Raw genomic sequence first — 17,316 nt, 5'->3', positions numbered from 1 at the left:
CATTTAAACTTTGTAGTAAATAATACTGTATATAATAATTTGCTGAACAGTACATGTGTACATATCCTTTTACTATTGTGTGGGCAAGATGGCTTTAATAGCTACATTTTTTTTTGTTTATACCTTTTGCTCATTTGGGTTGTCTTAACAATTCTCGACATGTGTTAGTAAAGAATCGGGGAAATCTCCACTGAATATAGGGTATTTCGCCATTTTATTATTTTAATTTAAAAATTTTTTTTTAACTTTCTATTTTCCTTCTTTTTGTCTTGCTTTTTTTACGCCCCTCGGTAGCCTCCCTTAATTTAAACATGGATGGCCAAGAATTAAATAACTCCCTTCTAATAACATTAAATATATTTCTATATTGAATTAGTAATTTTTTTTTAATTTTTTTATATTTATTTATTAATCTTTTTTTAATTTTTTTAAGAACTTTTAGACATCGAAACATCGAATGATTTGGGTGAAACACCTTAGCATATTGTAATGTCTCAATGGCTGTTTCAATTAAAAACAATTTAACAAATTTCAGATTTTTATTTTTTATTAAACATTTTTTCATATATGAAATTAAATGTAAAATAAATTTGGTATTGTAGATCGGATTATAAAATGTATTAAACATGTTCTTCAATGTTTTAATAGAACAAATAAATTTTAATATAGATGTTTTTAATAATATGAAATTATTTTTATAACAAAAATATACATTTTGTTTATTTTTATATAATGATATATATTTTTTTTGTTTTGATATAGCATTTCTCATTATTCTATTTTCAACTAAAACTTTCATAAAGCTTATTTTATTGCATTTTTCTCCTATTGCATTATTTAAATGTATATGATTTCGAATCGTTGCATCATTTTTATTTTTCCAAGGATAAGATATACTATGAATTGAATTATTTACAAAATCGCAAATATATGAATTATTTAACCATTCAATAGATCTGATAGATTGAGCTTCATTTATATAATTTCTTTCTCCTATCCCTTTTTCTACTTTTTTTGTTTTCTTTTTTTTTAATTTTTTTAATCTTTTAATATATTTTTGAATTTTATGATGCTTTTCAGAGGACTTCCCTTTTAATTTGGCTTTTTTTATGCACAACATTTTTATTACCTTTTTAATTTGGCATATTGTTAAATTGGGAGATTTTTTTTTTCTCTTACTTTGGTGTGTCTTTGCAATTGTCTTGATATTTCCATTTCCTGCTTCCTTTGGATGTGTATTCCTTTTTATGGGTTGAATGCAAACATGTTTCTGATCTGTCTTTATCTCCAATTTTTGTAAATCTGTATAGTTACACACTTCTTCATTTTCGTGACATTTGATAATGTTACTATTTTTAAGAAGCATGCTTTGAGGCACCACTTCCAATTTGGTGTTGTTTTGCTTGCTTTGTTTGCTTTTTTGTTTTTCTTTCCTTTTTTTACTTTTTTGTTTTTCCTTACTTTGCTTATCCCAGATGTTGTGAATAAATAAACCGCTTTTATAAATGAGAGGTATTTTAAATATTTTCGTTTTTGAGGAGTTAATATTTTCTCCCCATATTTTTCTTTTTAATAATAAATTTTTAAATATTTTAATATTTTTTTTATTAAGTGTACAAAATAAGAAATCGTCTATAAATCGGATCAACAACGAATTAGTATTTAAAGGATTAGGATATATATTTTTATTTATCGAATTAGTTTTGTTGTTACTTTCGTTTCTTTCTGCACATAAAATATTTTGAAATTCTTTATTTTTATCTAAATATGCATAATAAAGAGAACATAATATATTGGACAAACTAAACCCTTGTGGTAATCCACATATATTACTAATAATTTTTTTGTCTTGAAATGTTAATATTTTTTTTTCAGGATATATTTTATTTGTTTCTATTTTATCACCTAAATTAAATGATTCATTAGACTGAGAAATAGGTAATGTTCTTTCTCTATCATTTGATAAAATAATTAAATTATTTTCTTTTTTAATATTATGTTCTCCAATATCTGGTGTATTATTCATATTGTCACTAATTTTAATCATACCATTTTTCATTTTATTATTTATATGGTTATTTAGGATATTCCCAGAATACTGACTTCCATTTTCGACACTTGTAGAAATACATGTACTATTACTTCTAAAGGTGAACGAACTATTTATATCATTTCCTTTGGATTCTTTATTTAGTTCTGAAATAGGTTTAATAATAGAAGTGCTTATTGAATTATTTAATTCTCTATGTGCTGATTTTTCAATATTAATTTGATCATCTTTTTCTAGCGTATTATTTGAGGTAGCCTTTTCAACAGGTTCAAGAGACAAAAGTTTGTTTTGGTGAAATTGCTGAATTGTTTGAAATATTTTGGGATTTTTTAATTTAAAGTATGCATTATTTTTTAATTTACTATTTTTTTGAAATATTTGAAAATAAAAAATATTATTTTTATTTAATTTTAATTCCTTTATGCTAAAATATATATTAAGGTAGTAATATCTAATAATCGTTATTATTGTCATAAAAATATCTCGTTTTTCAACCTGCACACTTTTATAAGAATCTGAAAAAATATACAAATCAATGTTTGAAGCATTTTTAAATAATTGCTTTAGTAAAAAATCATGTATTGTATTTTTATTTGCCTTAATTATAAGCTCTCTAAGATTTCTAATATAATGCATACCAAAATTTTTGACATTCACTGGATAATAAGACAGGAGTGAATTATTAACAGTTTTATTATATAAACGAAATGATCTTTTAAATAAATATACAAATTCAAAATTTGATACTTCATCAAAAAATAGTTTTAAAAATTTAAATAAATAATTATGATTTATGTGCTCATAGCAATTTGAAAAATCACCAACACATATATAGGCATAAATTGTTTTGTTATTCCTTAATTTATTTTTTATATATTTTCTATATATTTTTTTACGATAAAAACAATTCTTTATATCCTCTAACCAGTTTTTTAACTTTAATTCAATTTCATTTGTTTTTGTCAAAGTATTTTTAAATAAGCAACTGTTATTGCTTCTAGCATTTCCTAAACATTTAAGAGAAAATTTACAAATATTATTTAAAGAAACTGGATTATAATTTTTTCGATTATATTTTTTTTTTCGTAGAGGATTATTCTTTTCCTTTTTTCTTTCTAAATTTTCTAATATATTATGATAATAAAATTCACTGCTTTTTTTATTTTTTAATATTTCTGTAACTCTAGCTTTTACACTTTCAGGAATATTCAATGTTGATAAGTTTATCAAAGGTCTTAATCCTTTTTTTTTAGGTATCCAATTAATTCGTAATTTTTTTGAAAAAAAAGCATTAATACAATTAAGCTTTAGTAAAAAGTTACGTTTTTCGACCATATTTTTTATTTTGTGTATATATTTTTTTTTCGCATTTAGTTGGTTATCTGGACAAGCACCATTTTCAGACACATTCTTTTTCTCACTATGATTATTTTCAGAGCGTTTCCTTTTTCTCATCATTTTTGTCTTCAGCTCCCTTCCCTCATGCTTCTTTCGATTATATACCTGATCCGAGTTGGAAATAATGCATGTTGCTGATCGTTTTTTCGATTTTATTTCGACTTTCCCAATTTCACTTATTTTTCGTTTCCTTTTTATCAAGTTTTTGCATTGCATTTTATTAATTTTTTTTTCAATTTTGGTTACTAGCTTATAGAAAAGCTTAATATAATTAACTTTTTTTTTTTTGAAAAACCGTTTTCCTACATATATAAGAAGGAATTTTTTATCATCCGCATAATTGATATACTCTTTATACTTTCTCAACACACTAGGAGTCATATTTTTATTATTTTTAATGTAATATTTTTTTAAGGATAAATATTTTTTTCGAATTTTATAGTAAAACTTTTTTAAATAAGGTCTAACATTTTTTTTATTAAGAACTTTTAACTTGTATAAACTATCTATTTGTTTGCATTCAAACATCTTTTCCTCTTTTTTGTTTTTTACTTTCTCAACTTCTTTACACATTATTGTGTCTTTAGAAAGTGTATCAATGGTGTGCTTGTCTGTTTCTGTTTCTTTATTTCCTATAGATTTAACAGCATTAATGTCATTGTTTTTTTTGGATGCTAATTTTTTTTTTTTTTTTTTCAAAAGCTTCAATGTATTGATATGCCGTTTTATGCTCTTCCTTTTCAACGTATGACGAACTTGCTTTGGCTTAGATTCTTTTATTTTTTTGATTTTTTTATTCCGAAAATTTTGATGGTATAAACAAAAATTTGAAACTTTTGTAAAGTAGTTCCATAGCTTTCTATCGAAAATAATAGTTTTATAAATAGTATGTTCTGATTTTGTCAAAAAAAAAAAATGTCTCATGATTGGCATAATGAAATAATTAAAAATAAAATATATAAGTCTACTCAAAAAATGTCTTTTTTGTATGGCTAAAATTATTTTCTTTTTTTTATCAAAATATTTTCTTTTTAATTCGTGAAACAAGACTGTATTTTTTGATAAGTAATTCACAAATCGATCTTGTTTATCATCATTTGTTTTTTTATGGTCATATAAACTATAATTCGAACATTTTGAGATATCTGTTTGAAGTGGTGGCATTAAAATATTCTTCATTGGCGTAACTGTGCTCGATTTATCTGGTGTGCTTTTTTGTATATCCTTTTTCTGTCTTTTAAAAACGTTTTTAACCTTTACATGCTTCATTATTTGGTCCATCGAAAAACTTTCTTTATAATTCATTAGTATAAACTTTTTGACATTATTTAAAAAAATTTTGAAATTATATCTACTACCTAGCAGTTTAACAGGTACACACTTTTTTGTAACATATACAATAAAGTCAATAACTTTATGCGTCTTAAAAGAAAAGCTTAGAAAATCATAATTTTTAAAAAAATAATCATACAATTTTTGTCTAATAAACTTTCTATTTTTTCTTATATTAATAATATGAAATTTTTTTATTATAAGCGATTTTATTGTCTTAAATATTTTTGCTATTTTGTTTTTCAATTTTTTTCGAGGAAAATATTTATTATAAATTTTTTCAAATTTTGTATTCCTGACATTATTTAAAAATTCAGAAAAATGATAATAGATATACTTAAGTATTTTTGTTTTTTTAATTCGAAAATAAATATTTTTCCCTTTATTATTACTTTCTTTGACTATATTACATGTTGCTGTATTTTCCTTTTTATACACAAAATGAGAGATGTCGTTTTTTTTTGTGTTACATTTAATTTGTTTTAATATTTTCTGCTTATATTCATCTATAAAATTATTATGAAAAAAGTATTTTTGATTTGATGTACAAATATAGTTTAATAAATGATAAATAAATAAAGGCACATTTTCTAATTTGTCAAAAATCATATTTTTATTAAATAAAAAGTTTTTATATTTATTTGTAGTATTATGTTGTAAAATATTGTTTCTGTTTATTATTATTTTATTCCATTTTTTTTTATCGTTTAATATTTTAGTCTCTTTGTCAGTTTCCACTTCATAATCATGCATATTTACACTATCAGTGGTATTATTCAATTTTCCATTTTTATCATTATTATGAAAGAAATAAATATTTGGCAGTTGTTTTTTTTTTATTCCTACTTTTTGATTCGTATCAATTTTGTCTAACCCGTTATTTTCCATTGCTATTATTTGGTTTGTCTTAACATTTTGGGTATGTTGTTTTTTTTTCTCGTTTTTAAATACTTCTTTTTCCCTTTTCAGTATTTCTTTCATTTCCTTTAAACATTCATTTTTTAAAATTCCGCCACTGCATTGAATTAAATACAAGTACCTTATATATGAATGACTATCATGAATTTTAAAAAATGTTTTATTATTTTTTTTTTTAAGCAAATATTGATATATTTTTTTCAAATGTTTTCGTTTGTCTATATATTTTTCTGCACATATTAATGATTCATTTTCTTTTATTTCAATACGATTGTGAAAAGTTTTTATTTTCTTCGATTTTCTCATATTATCTATTTCACTATCCCTTTTTTCGTTAGCCCTTTTATTTTTAGAACTATTAAAAAATGCAACATCATTATCTCTCTCGTTTTGAGGTGGTACATTTGTAGCTCCAGTTGTTTCAGACTCCTTAGGAAGCTCTTTTTGGTTCGTATCTCTTCTTTGAAGATTTACATTTTGTGTTGGGTTGTTTGTGTAAATTATTTTGAGTTTCTTTGTATTATAAAATAACTTTTTTTTTTTTAAAATAAATTTATTTTCAAATTCTTTACTGTCTTTCCATTTTAGCTCAATGTGGCTTAAAGTAATAAAAAAGGATGTTTGAATTGGAAGTAGCTCATTTGAATTAATAAAAAAAAAGTCGGATATAAATATAAGGGTATTAGACAACAAATAGTTTAAAAAATCAAAGGATACATAATTAAAAAATATATCCCATACTTTTAGACTATAAAAATAATCACAACAATTTTGATCTTCATATGAAAATTTGGTTGAATTAAATAATAACACAGAATTTTTATAAATTTTACTTTTTTTGTCTAACCCTTTTTCATTTAACTTTTTTTTTATATGACTAAAGCATTGCTTCCAATTAACTAAGGATGATTTTTTTTCTTTAAAAAAAATATCTTTGTTTAAATTATTTTCTATTTTTTTTAATCGTAAATCTTCAAATAATAAAACATTTTGTAAAAAATATTGAAAATAATAATAGTTTTGAAAAAAGTCTTTATTTATAACTACTTCATTGATAATATATAATCGATCTTTTTTCCTTTTTGTTATTATATGTTCTTTTATTATGTTGGAAAAAAATATTCGTCTAAATTTTTCATCATGTTTAAGAGAATATTCACCAAGTGTATATGAATTAATATTTAACTTTTTTTCTAAATATAATTTAAATAATTTGATTTTCTTGTCTGTGCTTTTAAAAATGTTTTTTAAGTAACTACTTTCTATAGGTACGTCATCACTCATATTAAAGAACATTCATCATATCATTTATTTTTTTTAATTTGAGTTTTGTTTTCACTTTTTATCAGTTTATTCATAATATGAATAATTCATTTCCATTTAGTCTCTTTGTAAAAGTGAAATATATTTCATCTTAAAAATTTTCAATTTTTTTAGTTGCTTAATGTGAGGCCAATAAATTGTGTATTAAAAAATGCAGTGATTGTGAAAAAATAAACCACACAATATACATTTTAAATAAAAAAACAACAAAAAAATAAAAGATAAAATATAAATATTATGTAGGTATATTATACAGAAAAAAAAAACAAAAAAAGAATAATATAATTAAAAAAATTAATACACATAAGATATATTGTGCATGCTAAGCTTTTAATATTAATGTAGGGCTAATTAAAAAAATAACCAATTTATATTGTTTTATTAAATTATTTTGTCATTATGCTTTAATAATGTTTAAGAAAGTTTTTTAAATAGAAAGCGTTATGATTTTATAAAATTATTAAGTGTGCCAATGCATACATATTTACGAGGACGTACCATATACATCGATGTTACATATGTATATGTGAAAGACGAAAAAAAAATATAAAACGAACAGCTTTTTATGTTTTGCTGCTTTTTTCTCATCTTAATGTTATCTTTTAATTGTTGAGAAAGCTAAATGCTTCCTTTAAAAAGTCACGACATAGTGTGTAGGATAAAAGAAATTAAAGGCTGATCATACGATAGCACACTTTAAATACTATTGGCCATATGAAATAAAAAAAACATTACAATCTGCCTTTACCTCAAAAAAATTGTGAAACACATTTATTATAACAAGTGACATTTATGAATGAGCCAATAATGGGCACATAACTAATGCTAGGTTCTGACTGACTTCCTATTAACTTACAATATTCTTTTAACATTGATATACCAAAAACGTACTACCTATTTTTATGTCAAATGGTGGAACCAGTAAATAGATAGACATTTTAAAAGTCGGAAACCGCTTTTGAGGATAAGTAAGGCATTATGAATATATAACATAGAAAAATGATAAACTACATCCATAATTAAAATGCATTAATAAAATATATATTTTTTTTTAAGAAATTATATTTATAGAGGATATATTTTCATATTATCATATTATCATAAAAATGGTGTTCTAATTATTGTATCTGTATAAATATGTATGAGCATATATGATTGTATTGTGTAAATAAAAATATGACACATATGAAAATTCCCCATAAAAAAATAATCACTAAAAGGGGGTAATATACAAATCAATTAATGAAATATATATATATCCATAAGATGTATTAAATATCAAAAAATGAAATAAATAAGTTGTGGAAACTTTTTCATGAGTTATTTTTGATCGATTCTATAGATGTTTCAACATCATTTAATAACATAACAATGACATCCAATTTATTCAAATTAATATCGTATGCAGTATCCATTTTTGAATTTTGATTTCCATTTATTAATGCATCATTTTGTTCTTTTAAAAATACCGATTTTTCTATCTTAATTTGATCATAAAAATATTTTATTTTGTTTTGTAAAAAGCATGTTGTATTTTCATCAAAATTTAGTATATGCTTACAAAAAGGTCTGAAGGATTTATTTAGTAAGACCATTTTTACAATATTGAATGCAACAGTAATTGAATCAGCATATAATAGTACTGATTCTTCGCTTATCAGTGTAAAAATTATATTTTTTATTTGAGTCCCTAATTTTTTTATTTTGCTTGTTTTATAATCTGATTCACTAGTTTTATTGTTTGACATAATTAGATCTTCTCTTTTATCTGCAATAGATTCAGGGGATCCTTCTTCATTTATAGTGGCTAACATTTGTTTATATAGTTGATCTTTAAGATAAGAAGCAATAGTGCTTTTAATTCTGTCTGATGTACATTCTATTATCAATTTATTATATAAGGAAAAGAAAACATTCCATGAAAAATTTCTCATAATATTACTAACACAATAGTATATAACTTTTGTATAATTTTGTTGATCATTATATGTATGAAATATTTCATACATCTTTTTAAGAAAATCAAAGGGTCTCCATTTAAAATTGTAAATATTATTATAATATTCATTATTATATATTTTAATATTTCTTGAGAATATAGTTGAAATAGATATAAAATGGCAAGCCTTAATATATAGATTATTTTGTGCATATTTTTTGGCTTTATCTAAACATAAAATTATATTATAACAATTTCTAATCATTAAATTAAATAAATATAATTGTGAAAATACGAGAGGAAAGGCCTCCGTATTTATTCTTTCTACTAAAATCAAGTAAGACAATAATGATATCTCTAATGTTGTATTTTCTAGTACACATGATTTTGTATTAGGTATTAAAATATTAACTCTCTCTAAAATCCGACATAAATTTGGATTAATTATGCTAAGTCTCCATAATAATGATGATAAGCAAGTCCTAGTAATATGATCAGATTTATTTCGATAGGATATGATTGGTATAGTTTTGTATACAGTTATACATTCGTTATAATCTATAGAATCATATTTTATATAAGGGAATAGTTTTTCAACATTTTTATTTAAAGGTAGATAAAAATTATGATAACATATTATCCTCATAATAAATGCAACAATAGAATGTAAAGCTACATCTTGTTTATCATCTTCTTGAGATTTAATAGATTTATCACATAATATATTAATAAATTTACACATAGATATTAATGTATCTATATTATTTATATTATCATTATAATATGGTTCACCATCTATATTATAAAATTTGTCTAAAACTAATGGAAGAATTTGAGCTATATATTTTGCTCGTTCTAATGTAATTTTATTTGCTACATGTGCAAAATATTCTAAAGATAATAATTTATATTGATAATTTATATCTATATTATGAATTATATTAATAAATAGCATATATCCATTTTGTGGTGATATATTATTACTAACTACATATAATAATTTTAAATAGTTTATATGTTTTGTACAATTATTAATTATATCATTTCGATAATCATTTACTAAATATTTTTTTAATTTCTCATCATTAATTTTAATTCTATATTCAATATGGGTAGAACATGTTTCTTCCCATGTTAAAGAAGTGTTTGTTACTTCTTCCTTTTTTTGTAACACATCACTATTTTCAATTGTATTTGCTTTTTGTATATATATTATTATATCTGCTAAATAATTACTTAAGTTATTGTTTATTTGTCCTACATTTATATTATCTATAATATAATTTATTAATTTATTTGTATTTTTAATTAAATCATCATTTAAATAATTTGTTATCACTTGTAAATTTTTTGTATATTTCGGATCCTCAAGATTTAGAGATATCAAAATGTCTACTAAATCGCTTGGAATGTCATGAGTATTGTTACCCATTTTATTCACTGTTTATATATAGGAATAATGCTTGCTATATAAAATGCAGTGGTACAATCTGCATAGGTAGGCTATATTTATTACACGAAAATGTAGCATATACTAAGCATTTATAGAAAAGTAAAAGAATAAGCCTTCACATAAATCCAATTTATTATAAATTGTCATATTGTGGTGGAAAAGTGTAAAATTATAGAATATGTACTGTATGTACTGTATGAATATATGCTGTGAAACAAGAGTTTAAAACAAGTATAAAAAAAAATTGATATAGAACAGTGAATTTTAAATTACATATTTTATTATGATAAAATACAAAATTATTTAACTCAAAACAAGTATGCTATAAAAAATGAATTTAAAAAAATATAATTAAAATAAAAAAGTTAAATATAGATGATCAATTGAAGTGGTAATATAAAATTATTATATAAACAGGTAACCAAAATCGAGTTAACAAAACTGTCACGAATTGAATACATATAAAAAAAACATAAATATTCAAATTTAGTATAAATAGGATTCTATATTTTACCCGTTACATGCTATTAAAAAAAATTAATTGAATCTATTTATTTTATATTTATCAATAAAGTTAAACAAAAATATTTTAATTAATAAAAATTAAATTTCCTATTTTTTTTTTTGCAAAATTTAACACGAAAAAGTATTCATTTTTGAGGATGGGCATTGGCCTTATAGAACGGAAGAAAAATATTGCTTATTAATTTTCCATCAAAAAAAAATAAATATCCCTTATAAATATGTTATCAATTTATTTACATTATTTTTTATAGTATATGTTTTATACCAAAAAATGAATTTCATTAAAAGTTAAAATAAAAAAACAAAAAAAAATATATACATATTGATACACATATGCAGATGATACAAACATGTATTATGCAACATTAAGAAAAGAATGCAAATATATGTAGTGTTAAATTTTTTGTATTTATATTTTTTTTTTAATAGCCTTAGTTCTGATTTTTAAATATATTTTTTTATCTTGATTATTGGCAATTCGGTTCGTTTTGTTTACTAGGTATTTTTTGGCGCTTTCCTGAGGTACACTTTGTTTTTTATACTTTAAATAATTTCCTTGAGTATTCGTTTTATTTTTAGTATGATTATATACAAGTGTAGAAGGTGTTGAGATACTATTTTTATTAATTTTAATTTTAATGTGTGATTCAGTATATGTTTTAAAACGTTCAGCTAAAGCTTTAATGTCATACACATTTTGATCATTAGTACTACTATTTGATTGCTTTATAAATTCATCCCACATTCCATCATAAAATGACAAAACAACATAATTTTCATGTCTAAAAACTTTATGTTTTAGTTGTATTTCTCCCATTATATATCCACTCGATTTATGAATAGGTGTCGATGGCAATGGATCAATAATAACATTATAATCTTTTAATAAAAATGGAATAATATACAATTGCTTAAATTCTATATTTTTTTCATAATTTAATTTTAGATAATTAAAAACTTCTTCATAAGGTACATTGGAATTATATTGATTATTTATTAGTTTTAATTTATAGTGATAATAAGACGTATTTAATAGATAATGAAAATTTTTTAAAAAATTATTTGTATCATTTTTGTTATTTAATAATGTTTTCATATTATTGGAATTTATGGCAAATTTTTTGGGCATATTTGTAAAATTATTTAAGTCTATATAATTAAATAGTGTACTACATTTTAATATTTCATATAATAATTCATATTGTTTTTTATTAAATCCTTTAACATCTTCTACAATTCTTTTAATTATAAAAAACCATGATGTTGGGCAAAAATAATTTGTTAATAAAAAGCTATATGATAAATATAGTAATAATTTTTTATTGCATGTTAATATTATTTTATGAACATCAACAAATTTCCATAAATTAAAATTGTGTCTTCCACTAATTCCAAAGGCTAATGATATATCAATTAAGCAGTTTGGATCTATATGTGAAAAACTATCTTCGGTTTCATTTGCACTGTTAGAAATGTTGCTAGTATTATTTTTATTGTCATTTTCATTAATCGAGATTATATCATTTTCTTGATTCCCTTCATGATTATTTATATTGTTTAATTTTTCATTTAATAAACTTTCTAAATATGTAAACATTTGGGTATAATGATGAGGGTGTATACTTAGGGACATGATTATGTTTGAGATATTTTGCTGTGTCAATTTATTTTTATTTGTTTTTATTTTTTTTTCAAAAAGTTGGATGGTCTTACTTTTTATAACCTCATTTTTAATATATATTAAATATAAATCAAGAATAGATGAAAAACAAGAAACATTATTAATGTGGGTATCACAAAATTTGATTAATTCATAAAGTAATGCAGATTTATCTATATATTTATCATTTATCATGTTATTTTTTCGATTTTCCATTTGTTCATAATTTTCTAAATTATTTGTTTCCCTATAATGTATACCATCTTCATTCATATTTTCATTTGTTTTGTAAGACATATCGCTATTTTGAAAATTGTACTCGTTTTCCAAGTTGTAAACAGTTTGATCATAAGGTGGGGTACCAGAGTTCAATGAATTATTAACATGTGATATATTTTCATTTTGTGTACTATTAAAATGTGCATATTCTTGCCTATTATTTTTTGTGTTATTATTTGGACTATTAGGTATTGGAATTTTATTTACTACCTCATAAAGATTTAAATAAATACAAGCAAGATTGTTTGGGATGATAAGATCATTATCTTTTTTTATTTTATCTATAATTTTGTTAATTATTGATATTTCATTTATATCTTTACTAGTATAATATTTACTGTTCATAAGTATTTTCGTATTTTTGAAATAATCAGTTAATAAAACTAAATTTTGCTCATTCATATTATCTATATTATAATATAAGACATTTAAAATTTTTCTATTAAATAATTCATCATTATTATTTATGTATATATTTAATATAAGTAATAATGTCTCGATCGAAAAGTTATTCAAATTTTTTTCTAAATTGTTCATAATATTTCGATCATAAAAAAAATTCATTTTGTGATGAAAATTTTGAATATATTTAAAAACTAAAAGAAGCTCATTATTTTCTGTAATAGGCTCATTACTATTATAGCTATATTTTTTATAGCTTGGTAGTGTATTTAATAAATCAGAGTGTAAAGCATTGTTAAGTGTCGTATTTTTTTTACTAGGTCTTATGGGGTCTAACTGATTTAGCGAATTTGAATTGTTTATAATAATATCTGAATACTTGTTATAATGTTCTTCATTATAATTTTGTGAATTGGGCACTGCTTCTATGTTTGTACCTTTATAATTATTATTTAGATTAGAATCAAATAAAAGATTTTTATATAGGGATTTATTATTTTCTTTATAATTAATTGAATTCGTGTAATTTGAAATATTTCCATTAATCATACTATCATTTATTTGTTGTGTTAATGACGAAGCTGCATAAAATTTACGACCATTATTAGTATAACAATTTTTAAATTTTTCATCAATAACATATATAAAGAAAGCATCAGGTTCTTTTAAATAGGAATTTTTATAAAAAGTATTTATTATATAAAATATTTGAGCGACTTTTAAAGAATCTAATTTGTCTATATGCAAATAAAATTGTTCTTGTAGTAATTCCATAGTATCTTGACTTAGTGGATAATTTAGATAATATAAATATTTATACAAATTAAATATATCATGCTCGTTAATAAAAGAAATGTATTTTATTATATATTTTCCTATATTTATAAAATACTCTTCAAAATAGTTTTTTAACTTTTTCGATATATTCTTACCAGTAACACTATTATTATTTAAATTATTGATAATTATTAAATTGTCGAAATTGTTATGCACATTTTTTTTTAAAAATATATTACACAAACTTTTTAAAACATCTAATATGACACTAATAGTTATATTATCATTTTGTAATCTGCTCAAAATTTTGTTTATTTTAATTTTATCACCTTCTGATTTATGAGAAATATCTAAATAATCATGAAGCTTATTAATATATATATTTGTATTATTCATACTTCCATTATTATTATTGTTTGAATTTAACCTTCCCTTTATTCCATTGTTTAACAATATTTTACTACTGCCTCCAAGAAGCATATTTTCACTTTCATTCCCATTTACTAGTGTTTTATTATTTTTTATATTGATAAAGCTGTTTAATGCATATTTTTTTTTTCCGTTTTGTTTATTCAAGTAAATTCTGGTATTTTCTTCTTTTCCACGTCCCTTTATTCTCGTATTCAATACATTTTCACTACCATTGTCACCATTTGAATTTATACTTTTCACGTTATTTTTTGTTCCCCGTGGTGTATTCAAATCTGTTTTATTTGTGACGTTGCTTGCGATATTTCGCTTGAATATATTTGCATTTTCCTGCGCATTTTTCTTTTCAATCTCAATGCTTCGAGTATTTTTGATCTGCTGAAAAAATATTAAATTTCGTTTCACCTTAAAAAATGGCCCCCTTGATGAAATCATCTCTAAAATATGTTTATATCACAAGTCAAGAAGACCCAAAAGGGGAAAGTGTATAAAAGGTGACGCAAAAAATGTGCGAAAAAATTATATAAAAAATAAATAGTACATTAAGCTTTTAATGCAAATCGCTAGTAATAGTGATAAGCATTTTCAAAAGCTTTGGGGCGTGAAAAAAATTCTCCATGTGGCCAGCACTAAATATGTGCCTCCTTTACATTTTGAAGAATTTCACCATATATTCAAAGCTAATTAAAAGTACAATTATATATATATGTATATATAGATAATATCAAAACATTATATGTAAACATATATTTATGTAACTGTGTTTGTTCAATATATATACACTGTGAATAAAATAAATACCTGATAGGTATTTGATAATATAATAAAAAAAAATATCTACATAAAATTATAGCTTATTCGAATTTTCACAAATAATATGGAATATAATATAAGGAAATTAATATTTCTATATTAAAAAATAATATATATATAAATAAAATAAAAATTTGTCGCAACATGATACATACAAAAAGGTAATAAATATGAGCGTGCGTATACCATTATGTTTGAAAAAAATATATATACAAGCTTAATAATTCCCTATGAATTGGGGAAAACCGAAGAATGCATATAAATATGCTGTAACTTTTTTAACTTTTTAAATGGTTAATAAATATATATGCATAATGAATGAAAATAGGGAATATCCCTAATATTTTCCGCTTATTTTTTTAACATATTTTTTTTGTCATTTTTATTGGTACTATATTTTATTATATTTTTTTACACGTTCATATGGTCATACAATTTATGAGCGCCCTTCCCTTGTTTGGATTTTGTATTATTTTGTATTATTTTGTATTTTATTTATGAAAAAAATAATTATATTTTTTTAAAAGTGATTATTGAGCATGGCTTTATGATAATTTATTTTTATTTTTTACACAGGGGAGGAAAAAAGCGAGTTATGGCATAATTATGTATTATTCTGCTTTTATTCTGTTCTCATTCTGTTTTCATTTTGTTCTCTTGTTCGAACTTTTGGGGGTATTTTGAGATAACTCGAATAATTCCATTGGCCTTTTTAGTTGTCTTTAAGATGAGTTCTAAGATATGGAAAATTATAGTGAAAGACGATTTAGCAAAATTTGAAAAATGTTTAAAGGAAGAAGAGGAAGTGAATTTAAATGAATACAACAAAGAAGGTTTGACTTTGTTATTATATGGTATTGAAAAGGGGAGTATTGCATGTTGCAACTATTTAATAAATGATCAAAATGTGAATATATTTTTAAAAGATAAAAAGTCTAAAGAAAATGCATTGATGAAATGTATGGTTATTGGGCACGATGTAATAACTATAAGCAAATTATTAATTGAAAAAAATATTAATGTAAATGAAAAAAACAGAGATGGAAAAACTAGTTTACATATAGCTTGTGAACATAATTATTTAAAAGGCATTGAATTGTTATTAAAAAATAAAGCGGATATAAATTCAACAGATATCCAAAATAATACTCCATTAATAACATCCATCAAAAGAAACAATGAAGAAGCTGCCCGATTACTAATTGAAAACAATGCAGATATTAATGTAAAGGATAAAAATATGAATTCAGTTTTACATATTTGTGCTAAAGAGCATTTATGTAATGTAGCTCAATTAATATTAGAAACAAAAAAGGTAGATATAAAAAATTGTCTAAATAAAGAAAATAATTCACCTTTACATATTGCAGCTAAAGAAAACTTGAAAAATTTATGTGATTTATTTTTAAAATACAATTTTGATGAAACATTAAAAAATAATAATGATGAAACATATAATGATATTCTAAAAAAACATGAAGAAAATGCTGCCCATAAAAATGAAGAAAAAGAAAATGTATATAAAGAAAAAGAATTACGAAAAAGAAAAAATGATGAACAAGAAATGTTAAAAACAGATGTATATAATTTTTTAAAATTATATAATATAGAAAGTTTAGCCCCAAAATTTTACAAGCACAGTTACATATATGTTGACAAAGCTTTCTTGCAAATTCAAACTATTGCACTAAAAAAAATGAATATAAGTAAAGATGAAAGGAAACTATTTTATGATGCTATTGATAAATATTATGAACAAAATGAAAAAGAAAAAAACGAAAGAGATTTGGAATATCAGCGACTATTAGAAGAACAAAAAAAAACAAAAATGTTAAAATACGTGGCCCAAGTTGTATCGCTTATATTTATTTTTGTATTTATATATAGTATAGTTATCTCGATAAAACGACGTGGGCAAATATTTGTTTAGATTACCATATAAAAGAATATGTGGTTAAAAGCGAAGAAACATGCAAGAGATAAAAAACGAAGCAGTAAATAATGCAATACCATCTTTC

The 17,316-nt window shown here is 22.4% G+C and overlaps 4 protein-coding genes across 4 annotated transcripts; 1 reads left to right on the top strand and 3 right to left on the bottom strand.

Moving 5' to 3' along the window:
* Positions 1-241: 241 nt before the first annotated feature.
* Positions 242-6,994, bottom strand: PCHAS_1414500 (telomerase reverse transcriptase, putative; the record flags this gene model as incomplete). The annotated part of the gene is made up of 1 exon (XM_016799588.1): positions 242-6,994. One exon carries the CDS (start codon positions 6,992-6,994, stop codon positions 242-244), a length of 6,753 nt encoding a protein of 2,250 aa, XP_016654858.1.
* Positions 6,995-8,334: 1,340 nt separating this feature from the next.
* On the bottom strand, positions 8,335-10,392 carry PCHAS_1414400 (conserved Plasmodium protein, unknown function; the record flags this gene model as incomplete). Its single annotated transcript, XM_739100.2, has 1 exon — positions 8,335-10,392. The coding sequence occupies one exon, from the start codon at positions 10,390-10,392 to the stop codon at positions 8,335-8,337; it is 2,058 nt and encodes a 685-aa protein (XP_744193.2).
* Positions 10,393-11,347: 955 nt separating this feature from the next.
* Positions 11,348-14,920, bottom strand: PCHAS_1414300 (conserved protein, unknown function; the record flags this gene model as incomplete). Its single annotated transcript, XM_732273.2, has 1 exon — positions 11,348-14,920. One exon carries the CDS (start codon positions 14,918-14,920, stop codon positions 11,348-11,350), a length of 3,573 nt encoding a protein of 1,190 aa, XP_737366.2.
* Positions 14,921-16,025: 1,105 nt separating this feature from the next.
* On the top strand, positions 16,026-17,228 carry PCHAS_1414200 (ankyrin-repeat protein, putative; the record flags this gene model as incomplete). The annotated part of the gene is made up of 1 exon (XM_016799587.1): positions 16,026-17,228. The coding sequence occupies one exon, from the start codon at positions 16,026-16,028 to the stop codon at positions 17,226-17,228; it is 1,203 nt and encodes a 400-aa protein (XP_016654857.1).
* Positions 17,229-17,316: the final 88 nt, after the last annotated feature.

The sequence above is a fragment of the Plasmodium chabaudi genome (genome assembly GCF_900002335.3).
Source record: "Plasmodium chabaudi chabaudi strain AS genome assembly, chromosome: 14".
Lineage (NCBI taxonomy): Eukaryota > Apicomplexa > Aconoidasida > Haemosporida > Plasmodiidae > Plasmodium > Plasmodium chabaudi.
The sequence above is the reverse complement of the archived record's forward strand: the minus strand, read 5'-3'. Positions and strand labels throughout refer to the sequence as shown.